Source organism: Elgaria multicarinata, chromosome 1, assembly GCF_023053635.1.
Source record: "Elgaria multicarinata webbii isolate HBS135686 ecotype San Diego chromosome 1, rElgMul1.1.pri, whole genome shotgun sequence".
Lineage (NCBI taxonomy): Eukaryota > Metazoa > Chordata > Lepidosauria > Squamata > Anguidae > Elgaria > Elgaria multicarinata.
The window spans coordinates 115,883,616-115,900,803 of NC_086171.1; the positions used below are offsets into that span (position 1 = coordinate 115,883,616).

Genomic DNA, 17,188 nt, shown 5'->3' on the forward strand with positions numbered 1-17,188 from the left:
CCCTCTGACTGAAAGAAATGCTGCCGAACCAAGAACTCCAATGAGCACGGAATCAAGGACACCATGAGAAAAATGACTGGCATTCCCTCCCCAAAACACTGCGATTGGAGGAGAAAATGGTCTTGGGCAGCACTGTGGCAATTCCTAATTGGTTAGCCACAGATGTCAATACCAATTATCAAAACTAGCCCACCCCATCACCACATGTTCCTTATTGGGAGGTTTTCAATTCGACACACCACACACACGAAGGAAAGGAAAGGAACCTCTCGTGCAAGCACTGAGTCCTTACTGACTCATGGAGGGACACCAGCTTTTGCTGATGCTTTCTTGGCAGGTGTTATAGTGGGGTGGTTTGCCGTTGCCTTCCCTGGCCGTTATTACCTTTCCCCCAGCTAACTGGGTACTCATTTTACCGACCTCAGGAGGATGAAAGGCTGAGTCGACCCGAGCCGGCTGCCTGAAACCAGCTTCCGCTGGGATCGAACTCAGGGCATGGGGAGAGTTTCAGCTGCAGAAACTGCTGCTTTACCGCTCTGCGCCACACGAGGCTATACACACTAAACAGTCTAATAATTTCAGAGACGTTAGAAGCTCCAATTGGGCATTTCTCTACTCTGAAATTATTCTATGGATTTAAAAGCAGCTAGTCTCCACTATGGAGGATCGAATGCTCCACAGATGTTCATGGTTATGAGATCTTTCCAGTGTGGAGCTCACACCCCTGACAATCAGCCAGAGAGAAAAGTTTCAATTACTAATCATGTGGTTGTGTCTAAAGGAGCCATATTGAATGCAGAAAAGCATGCGGAAAAAAACATGGTCAGCAGCTGGGTTTCCCCCCATAATTTAGAGACAGTTATTGAGATAAACAACAACAACAACAACAAAAGGCTAAATTTCATTGACGCAAATAATAAGGTAATTTTGAAACAAAAAACAGTTACAGCAAGGCAGACAAACATGTATCAGCTGTATTTGCTGCTTGGCGTGATAGCAAACTGAAAGCAGTTACATCTTTTCCCCACGTAACATGAGATAGTGGATTGTAGAATGTAAAAAACCATGAAAGTTGAGGAGAGGGAAGTGAACTCCTAATATAGAACGCAGGAATGGAGAAAAAGGATTAAATATCAGCATATTGTTTGTTTGCCTGGGTAATCAGTCTGTACAGAGAAGGAAGAATTTAGGGAAAAATAAATTTCTCAAGGCACCAGTAGAATATGTACTGGTGGACAAGTAAGGGCCAGCTCAGCCATTTGCTCTGTCACTAAATTGCTACATGTGAGTAGTGTGAGAGTCTGATGGCCAAAACAGATTTTCCTTTATGGGCACAACCCTATGCCTGTTTAGACAGACAAAAGTCCTACAATTCCCAACATTCCCCAGCCAATCATGTAGGATTTTTTTCCCTGTCTATGTGTAGGATTGTGCCTTAAATGCCATCTAGCAGCTATGTTTCTTTTGATTTTTACTCTAGAATAGGCACAGGGCCCTCCCTACCCCCCACTAGGATTCCAATCTGGATCATGGGCTCTAGAGTCAAAATGAAAAACACACCCCATCACGGTTAGGCACACATCTAAAGTGATCTCTGTTTTGGCCCTTAATAAGGACTGGAGAAATCAGTTGAATTGTGCATCCTTTTTTAAACCGGGCAATGAGCATTACATTGGAGATGTGCTCATAACTAAAGCCTGGGATTTGAAAGAGACACAGACGTTAATGTCTCAGTTGGTTCTTTGTGAGCTATTTAAACTTGCTGCATGTGTGTGTCTGAATGAGTCCTGTGGACGCAAACCAGCACATTAGTCCATGCATTTGGTGTAGTGATATTCAGAGTAGGTGTCAGTGAAAGAGAAGCGCATATTCCACTTTCTGCAATTTCATACCTTTGGAACCCCTCACCTGGTCAATTTTTCAGTGGTTGTCTTTGGCAGGCATCACTGTCCTTACTATTTGATAAAGATAACTTCTTTTTACATCAGTCCCTCAATATAGTTTTCATATAGGAGAGAGGTTAACAAATTCATTCCTTAGACCAAAGATCAAACTTTTTGAATTTCCAAAGGACCAGGATCGTCTGCTGCTTCCATTCCAGCTATCAAACATTGGATCTATAAATGAGGCATGCAGCTCTCTTTGGTTTATTTATTTATTGCATTTCTACTGTATACCGCCCAATAGTCGAAGCTCTCTGGGCGGTTTACACGGAGAATTAACTAGTTAAATTAGCAGCTCTACCTTAATTTTTTTTTTTTTAAAAAAAAAGTACTACACATTACACTGTGTGAGACATCATTAAGTAATTGGATGAAAGAAAGACTGAGCATATGATAATGTGTCAATCTATATAAATAAAAATGTAAATGTCCGTTCGAAACAGACGTTATATTTCCGAAAGTTCTTCACCGATTGCTTTGAAATTTTGACACAACGTTGCATTCGAATATGCGAGCGTTGTTATGTAACTATGTTCTATATGGGGACAAAGGTTTGTCTTAAAATCGAAGAAATAGGCCTCCTAAAAACCAGTCCTGCTGATCATTGTGACATCGCCAACCAGTAGGCCAATCCACTGCCTCTGCCTTCTCTCTTATTTGCATGTTCTCTCACAATTGGCTGAGTGAATATAGATGTCACACCTGTGACAGTTACACGTTCTGAAGAAAGGTAACTGCCAGGAGTTTCCGCTAACCTCCTCACCGTAAAAACATCCTTTTTTAAAAACCAAACAATTTGCTTTACTTCATCCAAATAATGCCTCACAGAAGATCACACTTAGGTCGTCGTACTCACAGAGCGGAAGCACTGCGACGAGAAATTGCAAATCAGACTGAGGAAGAACGGGCATCAGCAAACGAGAAAAAAAGAAAAAGAATGCCTCAAATACGTGCCAAGGAACCAGCCAAGCAACGTTCAGCCAGACTTGAGGATGCACGGTTGCGAGCACAGCAATCGCATTCTACAGCTTCAGATCTGCTTTGTTCTCAACAGAATGAATGCGACAGGCTGAGAGGGGCTGAAAGACGTCAACGACAAACAGCACATCAGCGTCAAACACGACTCCGTGGTAAACAATCACACGATTACAATCGCCTTGCATTCCGGTACAACCGAGCTGATGATTATAGTTTGAGGCGGCATGTTCTCATCGGCACTATGACTGAAGTGTGTCCTTATTGCAAGGCTCTTAAATTTAATGGAGAAACAAAAGGAATGTGTTGCGCTGCTGGAAAAATTAAACTGCCTCAACTTGGAGAACCACCAGAGCCATTACAAACTTTGCTTGCCGGATATACTGCAGAATCAAAGCATTTCCTATCTAACATCAGGAAATACAACTCATGCTTCCAAATGACGTCATTCGGAGCAGAAATCATCACAGCTCCATTTATGGCAATGATGAATTGAATGCACGCTGCGGAATTTATACCGGCATAAAAAGGTCCGTCGTTTCAAAACTGCAACAGCTACTTCACGAAAAAAACAATTTAGCACATTTGTTCAAAACAGCAATTGACATGATGCCATCTGATACACACAAGATTGTTATTCATGCTGACAAAATGCCTGCTGGAGAACATGTGCTCCCCAGAGAGGTCCGCCTGGCGCCTACACTGTACTGCTTTCGTCGCCAGCTGAAGACCTTTTTATTCACTCAGTATTTTAACACTTAATTTTAACTTAAATTTAAATTTTACTGTTTTAACTGTATTTTAATCTTATATCAACTTTGCTGTGTGGTTTTATCCTGGTTGCGCTTTTTATACTGTATTTCATAATTGTGTTTTAAACTGTTGGTGTTTTACTGTGGTTTTAATTTTTGTGAACCGCCCAGAGAGCTTTGGCTATTGGGCGGTATAAAAATGTAATAAATAAATAAATAAATAAATGTGCGAAGATTCAATGCTCCAACTATAGACGAAGTGGCAATTGTTATAGTCGGAGATCAATCTTGACAGGACCTTTCAAAGGTGAAGATGTCCTCATTCCTCGCATTCCTATGATTCCAACAGATATGCCATTTCAATTTAAGAGATTGCAATTCCCAATTCGATTGGCGTTTGCAATCACCATCAACAAAGCTCAGGGCCAATCTTTAGAATTGTGCGGTTTAGATCTAGACACAGATTGCTTCTCACATGGACAATTATATGTTGCGTGTTCTAGAGTCGGCAAACCAGACAATCTCTATATCTACACAGACAATGGAACAACTAAAAATATTGTATATCCACAAGCATTGTGAAATTAAACATATTTGAAACATCCGCTTTGTCTTTGCTTTCTTTTCAATTTAACCAGACTGAGCCACAGCAACGCGTGGCAGGGTACAGCTAGTATCATGATAAACAATATGAGGTGTATATTAATAAATGGAGGAAGATAGTAGTAGAAGAGCATTGATATTTGGTGTTTGTTTTTTTGTTTTAGGGCTGAACTATTGGTTGCTGTTGGGCCCTTTTAGAGTAGCCTTTAGATGTCTGCAATTCTCAGTCACCCGGATAACTTTGTTTGTGACAATGGAGCATTAATCAAACACTTGATCATCTTGGCGATTGTCTCGCATATTGCTGATCTTTTGTCTCACATATTGCTGATCTTTTGTAGCCATGTGATGAAAACTGTTCAATATGGCCTTAATAGTTTGGGGATTGAGTCATATTTTTGGCATCGTTGTATGTTCATTTCCACACAGCTGTCAGAGGGTTCATTAAATTTGAGAGACATGAAAAGCTGCTGTAGGTGTTTAACATATCATATTTTCCATTGCTAGTTTAAGGTGTTGTTATGTTCCAGCAGTAACGATCTTCACTCTACGCTATACTGCTACTTTATAGATTTTTTGCTCATGTATTCTCTTTTTAAAAGCTTTTTAAAGGCTGCCCCATAATGCTTTGCTCTGGCAAGTTGAGGGAGGGCAACAGAAGAAAAGAGCGGAAATCTTTCTAGTGTGCTTTTGGTTTATGAAAAGACAGGGAGAAGTAACAAATCAACTATCTACTGCTGTTCTGACTGTAGCACATTATTTAACTAGACTAGGGCCTTAACTAGACCTACCTGTTATTGCACGATGGAGGGGTGAAGATCTCACAATGTTTTTATTGCAAGATCCCCCCGCTGTTTACATGTGGTGTGCAACGACCTCAGAGGAAGAGGCGTCGCACCTGCCGTTTTGTTTGTTTTTTCTTAAAGGGGAAGTTGCACACGAGTGCTCGTATGCAAAAGGCAATTTTTAAAAAAAAGTATTTTCCTTGCTCACCCCACCCCACCCCCAATGGCCACAGTGCTCCTGAGGAGCTCTGCGCCTCGTGTGCAGGTCCTGGCTCCTCATTAGTAACTGTGAGGAACCGGAACAAACCGTGATGCCAGGTCACACATTGAGTGGAAAAACCGTGCTCAAAGGTTTGAATGCACAAGGATGCACAGGGATGATCCCAGGGATTGCTCCGGGATTTTGCCCCGTCTAGCAAAGGCCTAGGAGTCTGCTGCAGACTATGAAGCATATTCCTAGTCTGTCATTGACCGTGATATCGTCAGCTACAATATCCTTCAGAACTGGCTGTCTAGGTTAGGAATGAGGGAAAGCATACTATGGTGGCACAATCATAGTTGGATAGCTGATTCCAGAAAGTGGTATTGGGCGATTTGCTGTGGCATTTATGCTATGGTTTCCCACAAAGTTCCATATTGTCTCCCACATTGTTTAACACCTATGTGAAATCACCGAATGACATTATCCAGATATTTGGAGTTAGGTGCCATCAATATACAGGTGACACCTAGCTCTCTTTCTCTTTCTCATCTGCTTTAAGTGGGGCAGTAGAATGCTGAATCAGTGCCTGGATGAGGGCCAATAAACTGAAGTTCAACCCAGACCAGGTGGGGATGCAGCACGTAGATGATTTGTCTGTCTGGGATAGTGGTGCTCAACTTCTTCTACATGGAATTGCAATCCCTGTAATGGAGCAGGTGCAGACTTTGGAGATGTGTTCCTAGATCAAACTTTGTCACCAGCAACCTTCCACCAGCTTAGGAAAGTGTGCCAGTGCAACACCTTCTGGGTAGAGATAGCCTAGCCTGGTTATCTGTTCTCTAGAAACCTCCAGGTAGAGTTCGTTACTATGCATGTCTTCTCAATGAGGTAAATCTGGTATAGGAATGCACTGTTAATAATGTTCAGGCTGGACTCCACTTTATGAGCATCATCAGATGGGTGTTTTATTGCTCACTCATTGCTGACCACTTATGATTTTTCATGGGTCCTGCTTGTCTCCTGCCCCTTCTGCTTATTTTCCCATCGGGAAAAAAGTGTTGGATCCTGGAATGGATCTTGGTTATGTTTTCCATTGCTTTGTTAATTGCTGAGGATCTGGAAGAACGGAAGACTCAGCAGAAACTTAAAGGTCAACTCTACACCTGGACATTGAGTGTCATAATTGAATAATTGGCTAACTGATTGTCTTCAATTAAGGGTTACAAGGAGTTGCATCATTGTACAGGTTGTCTATAAAAGTAAAAGTGTTTTCATGTTCATTATACTTCCATGTCCCTTACCCAACTTGATGTGAGCTGTATTGACTGACCATTTGTAAGTATTTGTATCTGTACTGCCATAACTAAATTATATATTTATTTGCCTGTAAAAGGTTTATTTTAACCTACATGAATCTTTGTCTTAATTCACGTCTTTGCTGTCTCTTGGCTGAGAACCGCTGCAACCTCTGCTAGTCTCTGGAAGGCCCAGACAGAGACTTAACACAAAAGGTTATGTGCCAGAATCCCAGTCTGTGCCATAACTAATCAGCTTTTAAAGCCATAACTCAACAAAAAAACCGGGAAAATGACTTTTTCGGCTCTAGCAAAATGTGCCGCTGTTTCCTGCTGTGTACAGGAGAAGCAGCGGGATAAAAATACCCATTGAATGGGCCACATGGTCATTGTGTACTTCCTCTTTTTTTTCCCATGTAAAAAAGAGGAAGTATTATGGGACAGAAGGGGGAAGGCGACAGTGGGTAAATGTGATTCCCCCCCAACTGATGATGCTCTAGAATTTAAAAATTGTTCTGAACCTTCCATTGTCCTTTTTTTGGGGGTGGGGGTGTCTTCTTTCATTGCTGCTTATAGTATGTTGCCAGCCACCATGCTGAAGGATCCATTAAAATATTAAAATAATAATGGATATCCACATTGAAGGATCCATTAAAATATAAAACAAATATTTTAAATATTCTTATCAGGTCTTTCTCTGCCTTTCTCAAATGTAGTTAAGGGAACGAAACCCTCTTCTGGGAGAAAATCTGGAAAATTTTATATCAGAGTATAAATGTTCTTATCCACCACCACCCTTTTTTTCATTCTAGGCCAAAAAACAAATGGATCTACTTCTGCAATTCCTCCATCTGGTAAGAGAATACTTTTCATTTTTGTGAAATATTTGCTGTACTGGGGCATGGTCCAGTTCTAAAACAGTGTTCATCTGCAGCCTTCACACAAGCTGCAGTTCTCTGTGTTCAGGACCGGTGTTGGTGTTGTATTGGCATTGCAGGAGGACAACCTCTTGGCAGCAGGAGTATCCTGTATTCTGAACACAACAGTTGAGAAAAACAAGGGAAAAACAGCACCACCAGGATCTTTCTCTTCTCCCAGGCATTTTTTAACAGCATTTTAACAGCATTTAACAACGTTAAGTTTGTTTTTAATGGACCCCACAATTGTTGTTTTTAAAATGGATACTGTTGTTTTTATACTGTTTTTATGAGTGTGTGTGTGTGGTTTTAAATTGTATACTTTTAATGTTTACTATTTTTAAATGTTGTAAACCGCCCAGAGAGCTTCGGCTGTGGGGCGGTATATAAATGTAATTAAATAAATAAATAAATAAAATAAATCTGTGTGAGTGAGAGACTAAAAGCTCTGGTGCTTGCAAAATCAATTGTTTATTGTAATCCAAAGATAAACCAATAAATCTTCTTAGTATAAAACTTGCCACAAAGATTATAAAGTGCTCAATGTTTCGGGTTCACAAACCCTTCGTCAGGTGCTATAAAATATTAAAATGATGTATGCATGAAGTTTTATCAATGTACTTAGGCATCTACTTTGAAGACTCTCTTTAGTTTATAGCAATTAGATTGTGCCCATCTGTTCTTATCATAATAGCCCAGTACTCCCTTCCAAACTAATTGCTATAAACTAAAGAGAGTCTTTAAGGTAGACGCCTAAGTACATTGCAATGTGGGTAAGGTGGTTCGTAGAGTAACGATGAAACCAAAACACTGAATCACGAGTGTTGTTCCTTTGAATTTGATATTTTGAATTGTTTCAATGTATTTTAATGTGATAAAACTTCATGCATATATCATTTTAATGTTTTATAGCTCCTGACGAAGGGTTTGTGAACCCGAAACGTTGAGCACTTTATAACCTTTGTGGCAAGTTTTATACTAAGAAGATTTATTGGTTTATCATTGGATTACAATAAACAATTGATTCTGCAAGCACCAGAGCTTTTAGTCTCTCACTCACACAGATTCTGAACACAACAGGCCAAAAATGTTCTGCTAATCACACGTAACAGAGGTATGTGTGACTGGCTTACTTGAGTGTAAGCGCATATGGACCCAATTTGGATTGGGACCATTGCAATTGGAGGATGGGATTTAAGCTCCCCTCCCATTTCCTTCCCGAAATTCCATCCACAACCCATGGAGGGGTTAAACTCCCCCACCAAAGCTGTCCGATTTTCACTCAAGTAAGCCAACTTCATGTAGCAGAGCAGAATGTTTCCCTGTACAGTGTGGTTGGGAAAGAGAAAGAAAAGGAGAGGGACTGGATTAGCCTCCCTAGTTGTGAGGAAGATACGCCGAATCTACATTACATGAGGATGTGTTTCATTTGCATTTTAAATAGAATGAAATGAAAATTATAATTTATTTATTTATTTATTACACTTATACACCGCTCCCATAGCCAGGGCTCTCTGGGCGGTTTACAGAAATTCTAAAATTGAGGTAAAAACAAGTATACAAAATTTAAAACTCTAAAACACAGAACATACACACATAAAGCATTAAAAACCGATTAAAAACTAAACATGTGGGTAATTAGATCTGCTATCATGAGATCTGCCACCATATGCCTGGGCAAAGAGGAAAGTCTTAACCTGGCGCTGGAAAGATAGCGTTGGTGCCAGGCGAGCCTCATCAGGGAGATCATTCCACAGTCTGGGGGCCACCACTGAAAAGGCCCTATCCCTCGTTGCCACACTCCGAGCCTCTCTCGGAGTAGGCACCCGGAGGAGGACCTTAGATAAATGAAAATTACGCATGGATTTATAAAGAATGAGCCAGTTGACGACTGTAGTGAAGATGCTGTAAACTGCCTCAAAATGGATTCGTCACGAATATAACCACTGATACTTACTTTCACTTTACTATTATGGCCTCTCTTTATTGCTCCACTGTTTGCTAACCTCTGAGCATTCCAATGTCATATTTTGTACAGTTTTCCTGGGTATGTTTAAAAAAAAAAAAGCATTTTAGTGTTATCATGCTGCTGATTTAAAAACTGTATATGGGTTGTGTCCTGGGCCCCAACAGTTGACGTCACTACTGTTATACATGCCTTTAAAGCAGTAGTGTAGATTCTGCCTATGTTTACAGGTTCGTACCTTTTAATGGCTTTGATTTTGTAATTTGGGAACTGCCCAGAGGACCTTGGTTATTAGCTGGTATAGAAATACTGAAAACAAATAAAATTGTATCCTCTCTCTCCCCCGCCCCCCTTATCCTTCAATTGCCTCTCTGTCCTGGGCCCCATATTTAAGTCTTTACTAGGATTAGTTGTGTCTTAACTGCTTTTGTCACTCTTTTGTATTCACAAATATCTTGATTATAGAGTGGATTTCCCCCCCTTTCATGCTTACACATGAAGCTGATCTGAGTTTATTTGCAAAAAAAATACTGTTCAGCTTTCAGGAAGTTTCATCAAACAAAGCTGGAGAATGAAAAGCACAATCCTATACATGTCTACTCAGAAGTACATCCCATTGAATTCAATGGGCTTATTCTCAGGTACATAGGAAAAGGTACATATTAAGGCTGCAATCCTACAGATACTTTATCTGGGATTAATTCCCATTAAACTCAATGGAACTTACTTTTGAGTAGACATGTCTAGGACTGCAGTGTATAAGTACTAAACAAAATTAAGCCATTCTGCTTCAGATAATATACATTTGATTAGGAAAGTTAATTCCCCACTGTTCTAGTCTGTGTGAGTGAGTTAAACAATTCCTCACTCCAAGCTGTTATTAGCTGTTAGAGGGGGAGTCATATGTGCTGAAGAGCTTTAAGACTGGACATTGTCCTCTTCATGGCTAATAGTAACTTAGGAGATGCAATTTGGATTGGGGCCATGATGCAGGGGCAAATGGCAAAAACCCTTTACTGCACACTACAGTTCTGATCCAAATTGCTCTCCTCCTTATCAGCTGTTTCCCCCCCCCCTAAAATAAAGAGACATCAGACGGTCTGGTCATGGGGTTGGATCCAATGGCTGGCCATCCACAAGTGGAAGGAAAACTGCTGGCAGAATGGATTTACTTATCCTCTTCAGTTCGTCCATGCCCCCGTAAGATGCTGCAGAGGATTGGGGGATGCATTGCACACTTGGCATTGGATTTAATTTATGAAATTTGAATGTCACATGTAGTTTAATTATTCTTGGTAAAGGTAGCATGACAGGGCACTGAAACCATAACATTCAGTGGAATTTTCCTGGTTGAACAGACTGCTGGTATTTCATATCACTCTATTTAAGGCTCTGCTTTATAACATGGCTGATTTGTTGTTATTCCTGCCGCACCACCACAGGAAAAACAAGTCTCTCTCCACCGTCTGGCCCTTTTCTCATACCTACACACTCCACTTCACTCTCACCTGCAAGCATCTCTGAAGTAAAGCCTGACTCTACAACAAAAGGAGCTACTTACCAGCCCTCTAATTCTACTGAAATATCAGTTAACAAAACCAGTATTGCTTCTACCGCTTCCAGCGCCATGACAGGTTTGCCTTGAAAAGTTTTTCTGACACATGTTATACTGCCTCAACAATATTGCATTCCCTCAGGGGTGGGTGTAGGTGGGGAAATACTTCGTTTTGTTTCACAGTTTAAATAAGTGCTGGGTGCCTGGAAGCATTAATCAGGTGACACTAGTTACATGATGTTGCCACAATGGAACGCAGTGGACAGCGGGTGGTGTCCCACTTTGCAGTCTAAGCAGCTAAGTTGGGGGTGTGTGTGTGCATGAATCTCTGACCTGGTTCACATGTAATGATGAGTATGGGTTGCTGTCAAATCATGGATTGTTGTTACATGTGAACCCTGCAGCATGGTTTAACTATGGGTTGTTAACCAGGAATAACTCAACAACTCAACAACAAGCCATGGGTTCTCATCTTGGGCTCTCTGTGGTTAACAACCCATAGTTAAATCATAGTGCAGGGTTTGCAATAACAGCATCCTATGACCTTTACAGCAACCCATTCTCCAAGTTGTCTTTACGCGCAAACAAGCCCTGTGTGTAAATAAAGCAGGAAATAAGGAGGAAGCCATTTTGTGAGGCCTGGGAAGTAATAAACTACATAGATTGTTGCTGAGGACAATGAGCATCCATGTATTAGCAAAACTGACTAACTGGCTCACTTGACTCATTCCTGTGGAGCTGTTCACTCTGGGAACCTGAACCTATCACGGCATTTCTCTGACTAGCTATGTATATGAAGGGACACTCATGTGCGCTGAGCCAATTATAATGATGCTAGGATAACCCATTGTTGTGTATGTGCATATTTTTATGGGTGGCTGAGTTTTTTGTTTGTGTCGTTATCCTCAATCTTAATCACATGGATAGCCAATGCCATTACCACTCCTAGCAGTAACTGACGTTATTTAGCTATAGCACATGAATTAATCCTGTGATGCTGTTAGAGTTGCTCATTTTTGCTCCAGAGCAGCCTGGGCTATTTCTTTCTTTCTGGTCAGTTGGTAATTCTAGATACTGTGGTGGTTGTGTATGGTAGTAGCCTGGAAGGAAAGAATGAGCAGGCTGCATGTATGCCTATATAGTGCATGATTCCAACTCAAGACTACAACTGCAGTTAAATAGAAGCATGGAAGCAGTTTATCTAGTCCTGAGATTCTACTGAGCCCTGTAAAAGGAGGTTATGAGACCATGATAACAAAGAGTAGGTAACCCCTGAATCCGAAAGGATGATTTCCAAAATCCTGAAAGTGAGTTAATGTGAGTTGAGTGAACGCACCCATGAAATTCTTTCACTTCACAACCAAATCTTAGTTTTTCTACATTTATTGACATGCTGCAGTCCTGCCATTGAAAGAATTTCAGAAGGCTTTGCAAGCGATCAGGAATTCTGTTCCGTCTTCCTTCCTCTTGACCTTTTGACCAAACTGACCTCTTGACCAAACTGTTGACCTTTTAATGTGTGGCCATTTCATCGTAACAATAGTAATAAGGTGATTTGCACTTTTGTTGCTACAGCGACTATTCCACCAAGCAACAGATCCCACACCGCTCACATGGAATCAAACTCTACAAGCATTCAAGCATTCAGCAGCACTGCTGCCCTTCCTTCACTCTCACCCTCCTCCATCACGCATGCACCATCAGGTTTGCTGTGTTCTTTTCAGTGTCCCAGAGCATCAACAATGTGTAACTGCTTGGCATGCATATTCATTCTGTAAGATGGTGAAGTTTTATCAGAATGCAGATGTGCAAACTTTAATTGCAGGCTGTTTTTCTTCCTTTTGCTTTCAAGATGTTAAGGTAGTGGCTAACTCAGGCCTTAGCTAGACCTAAGGCTTATCCCAGGCAAATGGAGAGGTCATCCCTGCCTGCTCCCGTTATCCCCTGTATGTCATTTGGATGTACAGGGATGACCCCGGGACGATCCCGGGATATTGGCCTGGTCTAGCCATGGCCTCAATGTATCCAAGACATGGCCTTTACTATCAAACTTAAATATACAGGGCCAACTTTTACAGGCATAGGATAATCTCATTAGTTATTCCTATTCTTTGATAATTATATGGATAGGCTTTACAAGTCGCTTGCTTTCCAAATAAAGCCATTTACTGAAAACTAGAATCCAGAATGGAAAAAAGTTACTTATATGTATGATATCAACATTTTTACTGGCTAGAATTCTGTGACTTTCACAGCAGCTTTCATATGCCAGGAAAATCCCCACCTATTCTTCCTCAAGCTGGTGTTGAAGGTGCATGAGCAGGACCAGTAAAAACATTGGGAACCCCACATGCATGACAAATTCATGAATTACACATGTAAAATTAGTCATGTGTCCAGATAGTTGATTTTAAATATTCAAATGCTGAAAATGTCAATCTTTATTTGCTTTTTAATAAGCAAAGGCATTACTCGTAGGAAAGTTCTTTCGCAGCCCCTGTTTTGTGTATATAGTATGGCAGGATATAAATACTTTAAATAAAATAGCTAACAATGTAATCCTATGCAAGTCTACTGAGATGTAAACCAATTGACTTTAATGGGACTTACTCCCAGGTAAGTGTGTATAGGATCCAGTGGTGCTTCTGCAAGAGTGTTCCTGGAGAGATTCAGCTTTAGGAATGTAGTTTTCATGGATACTGTGAACCAAATATAGGTTTTGTAGCAATGAAATGGGTGTATTACTAAGGACCAATGCTGCTGAAATCAACATTTAATATGATTTGGTTTGATAATACATATTTGCTGATCTGGGGCCACCTAGTAAGAATTACTGTTTTATCCTAGCTCACACAAGAGGCAATGGCCATTTTGGCCATTACTATTTAAAATATTTGCATTAATGTTAAGGTTTTGTGTAAAACAGGTGCAAGATTTATTTGGCTTCAAATGGTTTACAATTAAAAAATATATATGTATCCTGTTAAGCAAATCAACAGACTCCCTATAAATATAGGAAGAACTCCCAAATCTCCCCTACTTCCTTGCCGAGTTCACAAAAGGATGTTACTAACCACCTTTAGAAACTGAAGATGCTATGCAAAAGAACAAGCAAGCAACTTTTCTAATTATTTCAGTAAAATGTTTTTGTGTATATCTTTTCTACCCATTTGTAATAAGTAATTTACAGAGCAATCCTATGCACGTCTTCTCGGAAAGAGGACCCATTGGCTGCATTTGGATGTTATTGGACTTTGTTGGGTGGGAATGAGCCTAACTTTCCCTCCAGGCTTGCACTCACTTTTTCTCTTTCCCTCTTCCAGCATGTCAGTGAGGAGATCAGAAGCTTTTGCTTTTGTTTCAATTAACCACAGTTTAGCATGTCATCTGAACCCTAAACTGGGGCTCAATTTAAGGTTCAGATGACATGCTATGATGAGTTGAAACAAGCCATCTTCAGTAAATCTGGTTTGATGTTGGTTTGTTTCAAATACACTAGACTACTAACCATAGTTTTGTTTTTGTTGTGGGGTGACACAACCAGCTGCAGTTAATCAGAAATAGAAGCAAACATGTCTGAACTCTTCTTCGTGATTGCGCCAGAGAAGGGAGGACAAGAGTGTAAGCCCAAAACTGCCCTAAGCTCACTATTCCCATCATGATGGTTTGTAATGATATCCAAACACAGCATAGGATTGTACCTGGAATTCCCATTAGCAATGCAATCCTATGCAAAAGAATTGCAGCCTAGGAATTCTTGTTTTGTTTTGAAAAGAAGTTTTACATGTATTACATGTTCTCTACTTTAAGATAGGCTTAAAGATTGTTGCCATTTCTGGGTATATGTTAACAGTTATCATGGAATGGAATGCTAACATTCTGTTTATTCCCCGACAGATTCTTCCACACATGCCAGCATTTCATCACCCACCGTCACTCCAGCAATCACCTCTCAAGCTCCCACAGACATCACCCCTGGTACAATCGGTGACAAACCTGCATACATTTAAGCATCATCTTAGCCAAGCATGCATAGCTTTCAGTGCAATCCAAATGCCTTTCACCATGAACTTTTTCCTATCGGAATGAATGGGACTTGGGAATGGGAAATGAATATCAATTGGTATATTCTCCAATCTATAAAAACAGAATAAAATTTCTATAAACCAGGATAAAGCAGATCAACAAGGGTTAAAAAGAATTTTAAAAATGGAGATGACTTTGCCTGGCTCCAAAAAGACATCAGAGTGGACACCAGGCAACCCATTCTAGAGAGAAGGTTTTAAAGTTGGGATATTACCACTGAAAAGTCCCTCTTCCCAGTAACCACCCACCATATTTCAAATGAGAAGGGAACCACTGAGAAGTGCTTCTGGGTCAAAAGGTGGAGCTTCCATGAATATAAAGTTCCGACAATATTATTTTGCAGCTTAATGCGAGAGTTCAAGTGCTCTTCTGTTAAGATCTCATTTTATTTCAGTAAGACTTGCTCAGGAAATATTTCTCCTGAAACAGATATAAACATCAATATGACTGTAATTTTGTGGCTACGGGTAATGAGTAACAGGGTGCACTGACATGATGCCTGCCCAATATGAGTGCACCAGAGTCCCAGCAAACCCCAAATGTTCATAGAATCCCAGTTACCACATGGCCTAGTAGCTGTACAAATGTTTCAGAGAACCTTGCAGCTGATTGGAGCTTTTCTGGCTCAGTGCTAGAAACTAGTGGTGCCCCATCTGGCTAGGAATTCTTGCAGCTGCTGAGGCTAGCTGCAGAAGAACCACCGCAAAAGTTACATGCGCAGGCATACCATTTTCTGGATCTTAGTTTGTTGCTGCCTGCTAGCATTCATTGGCCCTGGGTAAGGATCATACCAGTCCTGCAATTTTTGTGGGTCACATCTCAACTGCTAGGTAAGGGTTTATAGGAAAAAAGGAAAGGAACCTCTTGTGCAAGCACTGAGTCATTACTGACTCTTGGAGGGACGCCAGCTTTCACTGACGTTTTCTTGGCAGGCCTTATAGCGGGGTGGTTTGCTGTTGCCTTCCCCGGCCATTATTACCTTTCCCCCAGCTAACTGGGTACTCATTTTACTGACCTCGGGAGGATGGAAGGCTGGGTTGACCTGAGCCAGCTGCCTGAAACCAGCTTCCGCTGGGATCGAACTCGTTAACCATGTTTTCATGTTAATGCCAAGAAAAAAAAACATGCTAACTTTAAAGAGGACAGTCTCAATCTCTCTGCTCCGTCCGATGAGCGTTTTATGGCACACTCATTACTGGGCACTCGCAGAGTTTGCTCAGGTCCCTCACATGGTGTTGTCTGCCTCCCGCGCCCCTTCCACCCCTACTGGCCTTCCTTGCATGACAAAAAAACGCTTCTGTAAGTCCGATGTTTTTTTAAACTTGGAGTTGCTGCTCTCTCCTGCTGTGTGCAGGAGAAGCAGCACCATTAGAACAGCAGACTCAGTGGGCCTCATGCTCGTTCTGTACTTCCTCTTTTGAAAGAGGAAGTAACTTGAGGAAGAAAAACATAGGGGGAGGAGCGAAGGTAGTGATGGAGCTTTCTCTTTCTCTTATTTATTATTTTATTTTAATGTATTTTAGGCTACCTTTAAGTGTATCACTATACAGTGTTAAAATATAGCTAACATTTATTCTTCTCTTCAAGACATGTGTAACAAATCCTCTTCTCATACTTTTGTCTTCTTTCTTACAGTACTCACTACTTCCAAGGACTGCAGTAAGTGTTTGCTTTTCCTTAAAATGGAATACAGCTTTTCAAATGAGAAAGAATCTCTACTAACTTTATTTAAGGCTGTTTCCCCTGTTACTCCTCTGCAGACACAACTAATAATCTAAAATAATCTAAAGTCTACAAAGTACTACATATGGCTTTGGATATACCATAAAAGACATGTTATGAGTTTCAGGTCTTAACCTGAGGCAGTCTTAATACTTTTTTTCCCCTTGTAGCTGCTTTTTCTACACCCTCCCTGAACAATGTCTGTGAAAATAAAATGATGTCCCAAAAAGTTTGAACACCGCCCACCCGCCAACGGATAATGAAATGAAAGAAATTTAAATGAATAAAAAAATAAAACAAATGAATAACAAAAGGGGTGAGGGTTAGAAAATGAAAACAAAAGGAATAACAAAACAGGGCAGAGTGGACGGGAATTTCTCAACACTC

The 17,188-nt window shown here is 40.7% G+C and overlaps 1 protein-coding gene across 2 annotated transcripts in view; it reads left to right on the forward strand.

Annotated features, from left to right (window-relative positions):
• Nucleotides 1–17,188, forward strand: part of PTPRC (protein tyrosine phosphatase receptor type C) — a 112,982-nt gene that overhangs the window by 51,173 nt on the left and 44,621 nt on the right. Inside the window, exons 3-7 of one of the 2 annotated variants that reach the window (XM_063135206.1) lie at nucleotides 7,368–7,409; nucleotides 10,881–11,072; nucleotides 12,569–12,697; nucleotides 14,891–14,971; nucleotides 16,715–16,738. In XM_063135206.1, the coding sequence (XP_062991276.1) occupies nucleotides 7,368–7,409; nucleotides 10,881–11,072; nucleotides 12,569–12,697; nucleotides 14,891–14,971; nucleotides 16,715–16,738 (468 nt within the window). The remainder of the gene's footprint in view (nucleotides 1–7,367; nucleotides 7,410–10,880; nucleotides 11,073–12,568; nucleotides 12,698–14,890; nucleotides 14,972–16,714; nucleotides 16,739–17,188) is intronic. The other variant, XM_063135215.1, reaches the window with a different exon arrangement.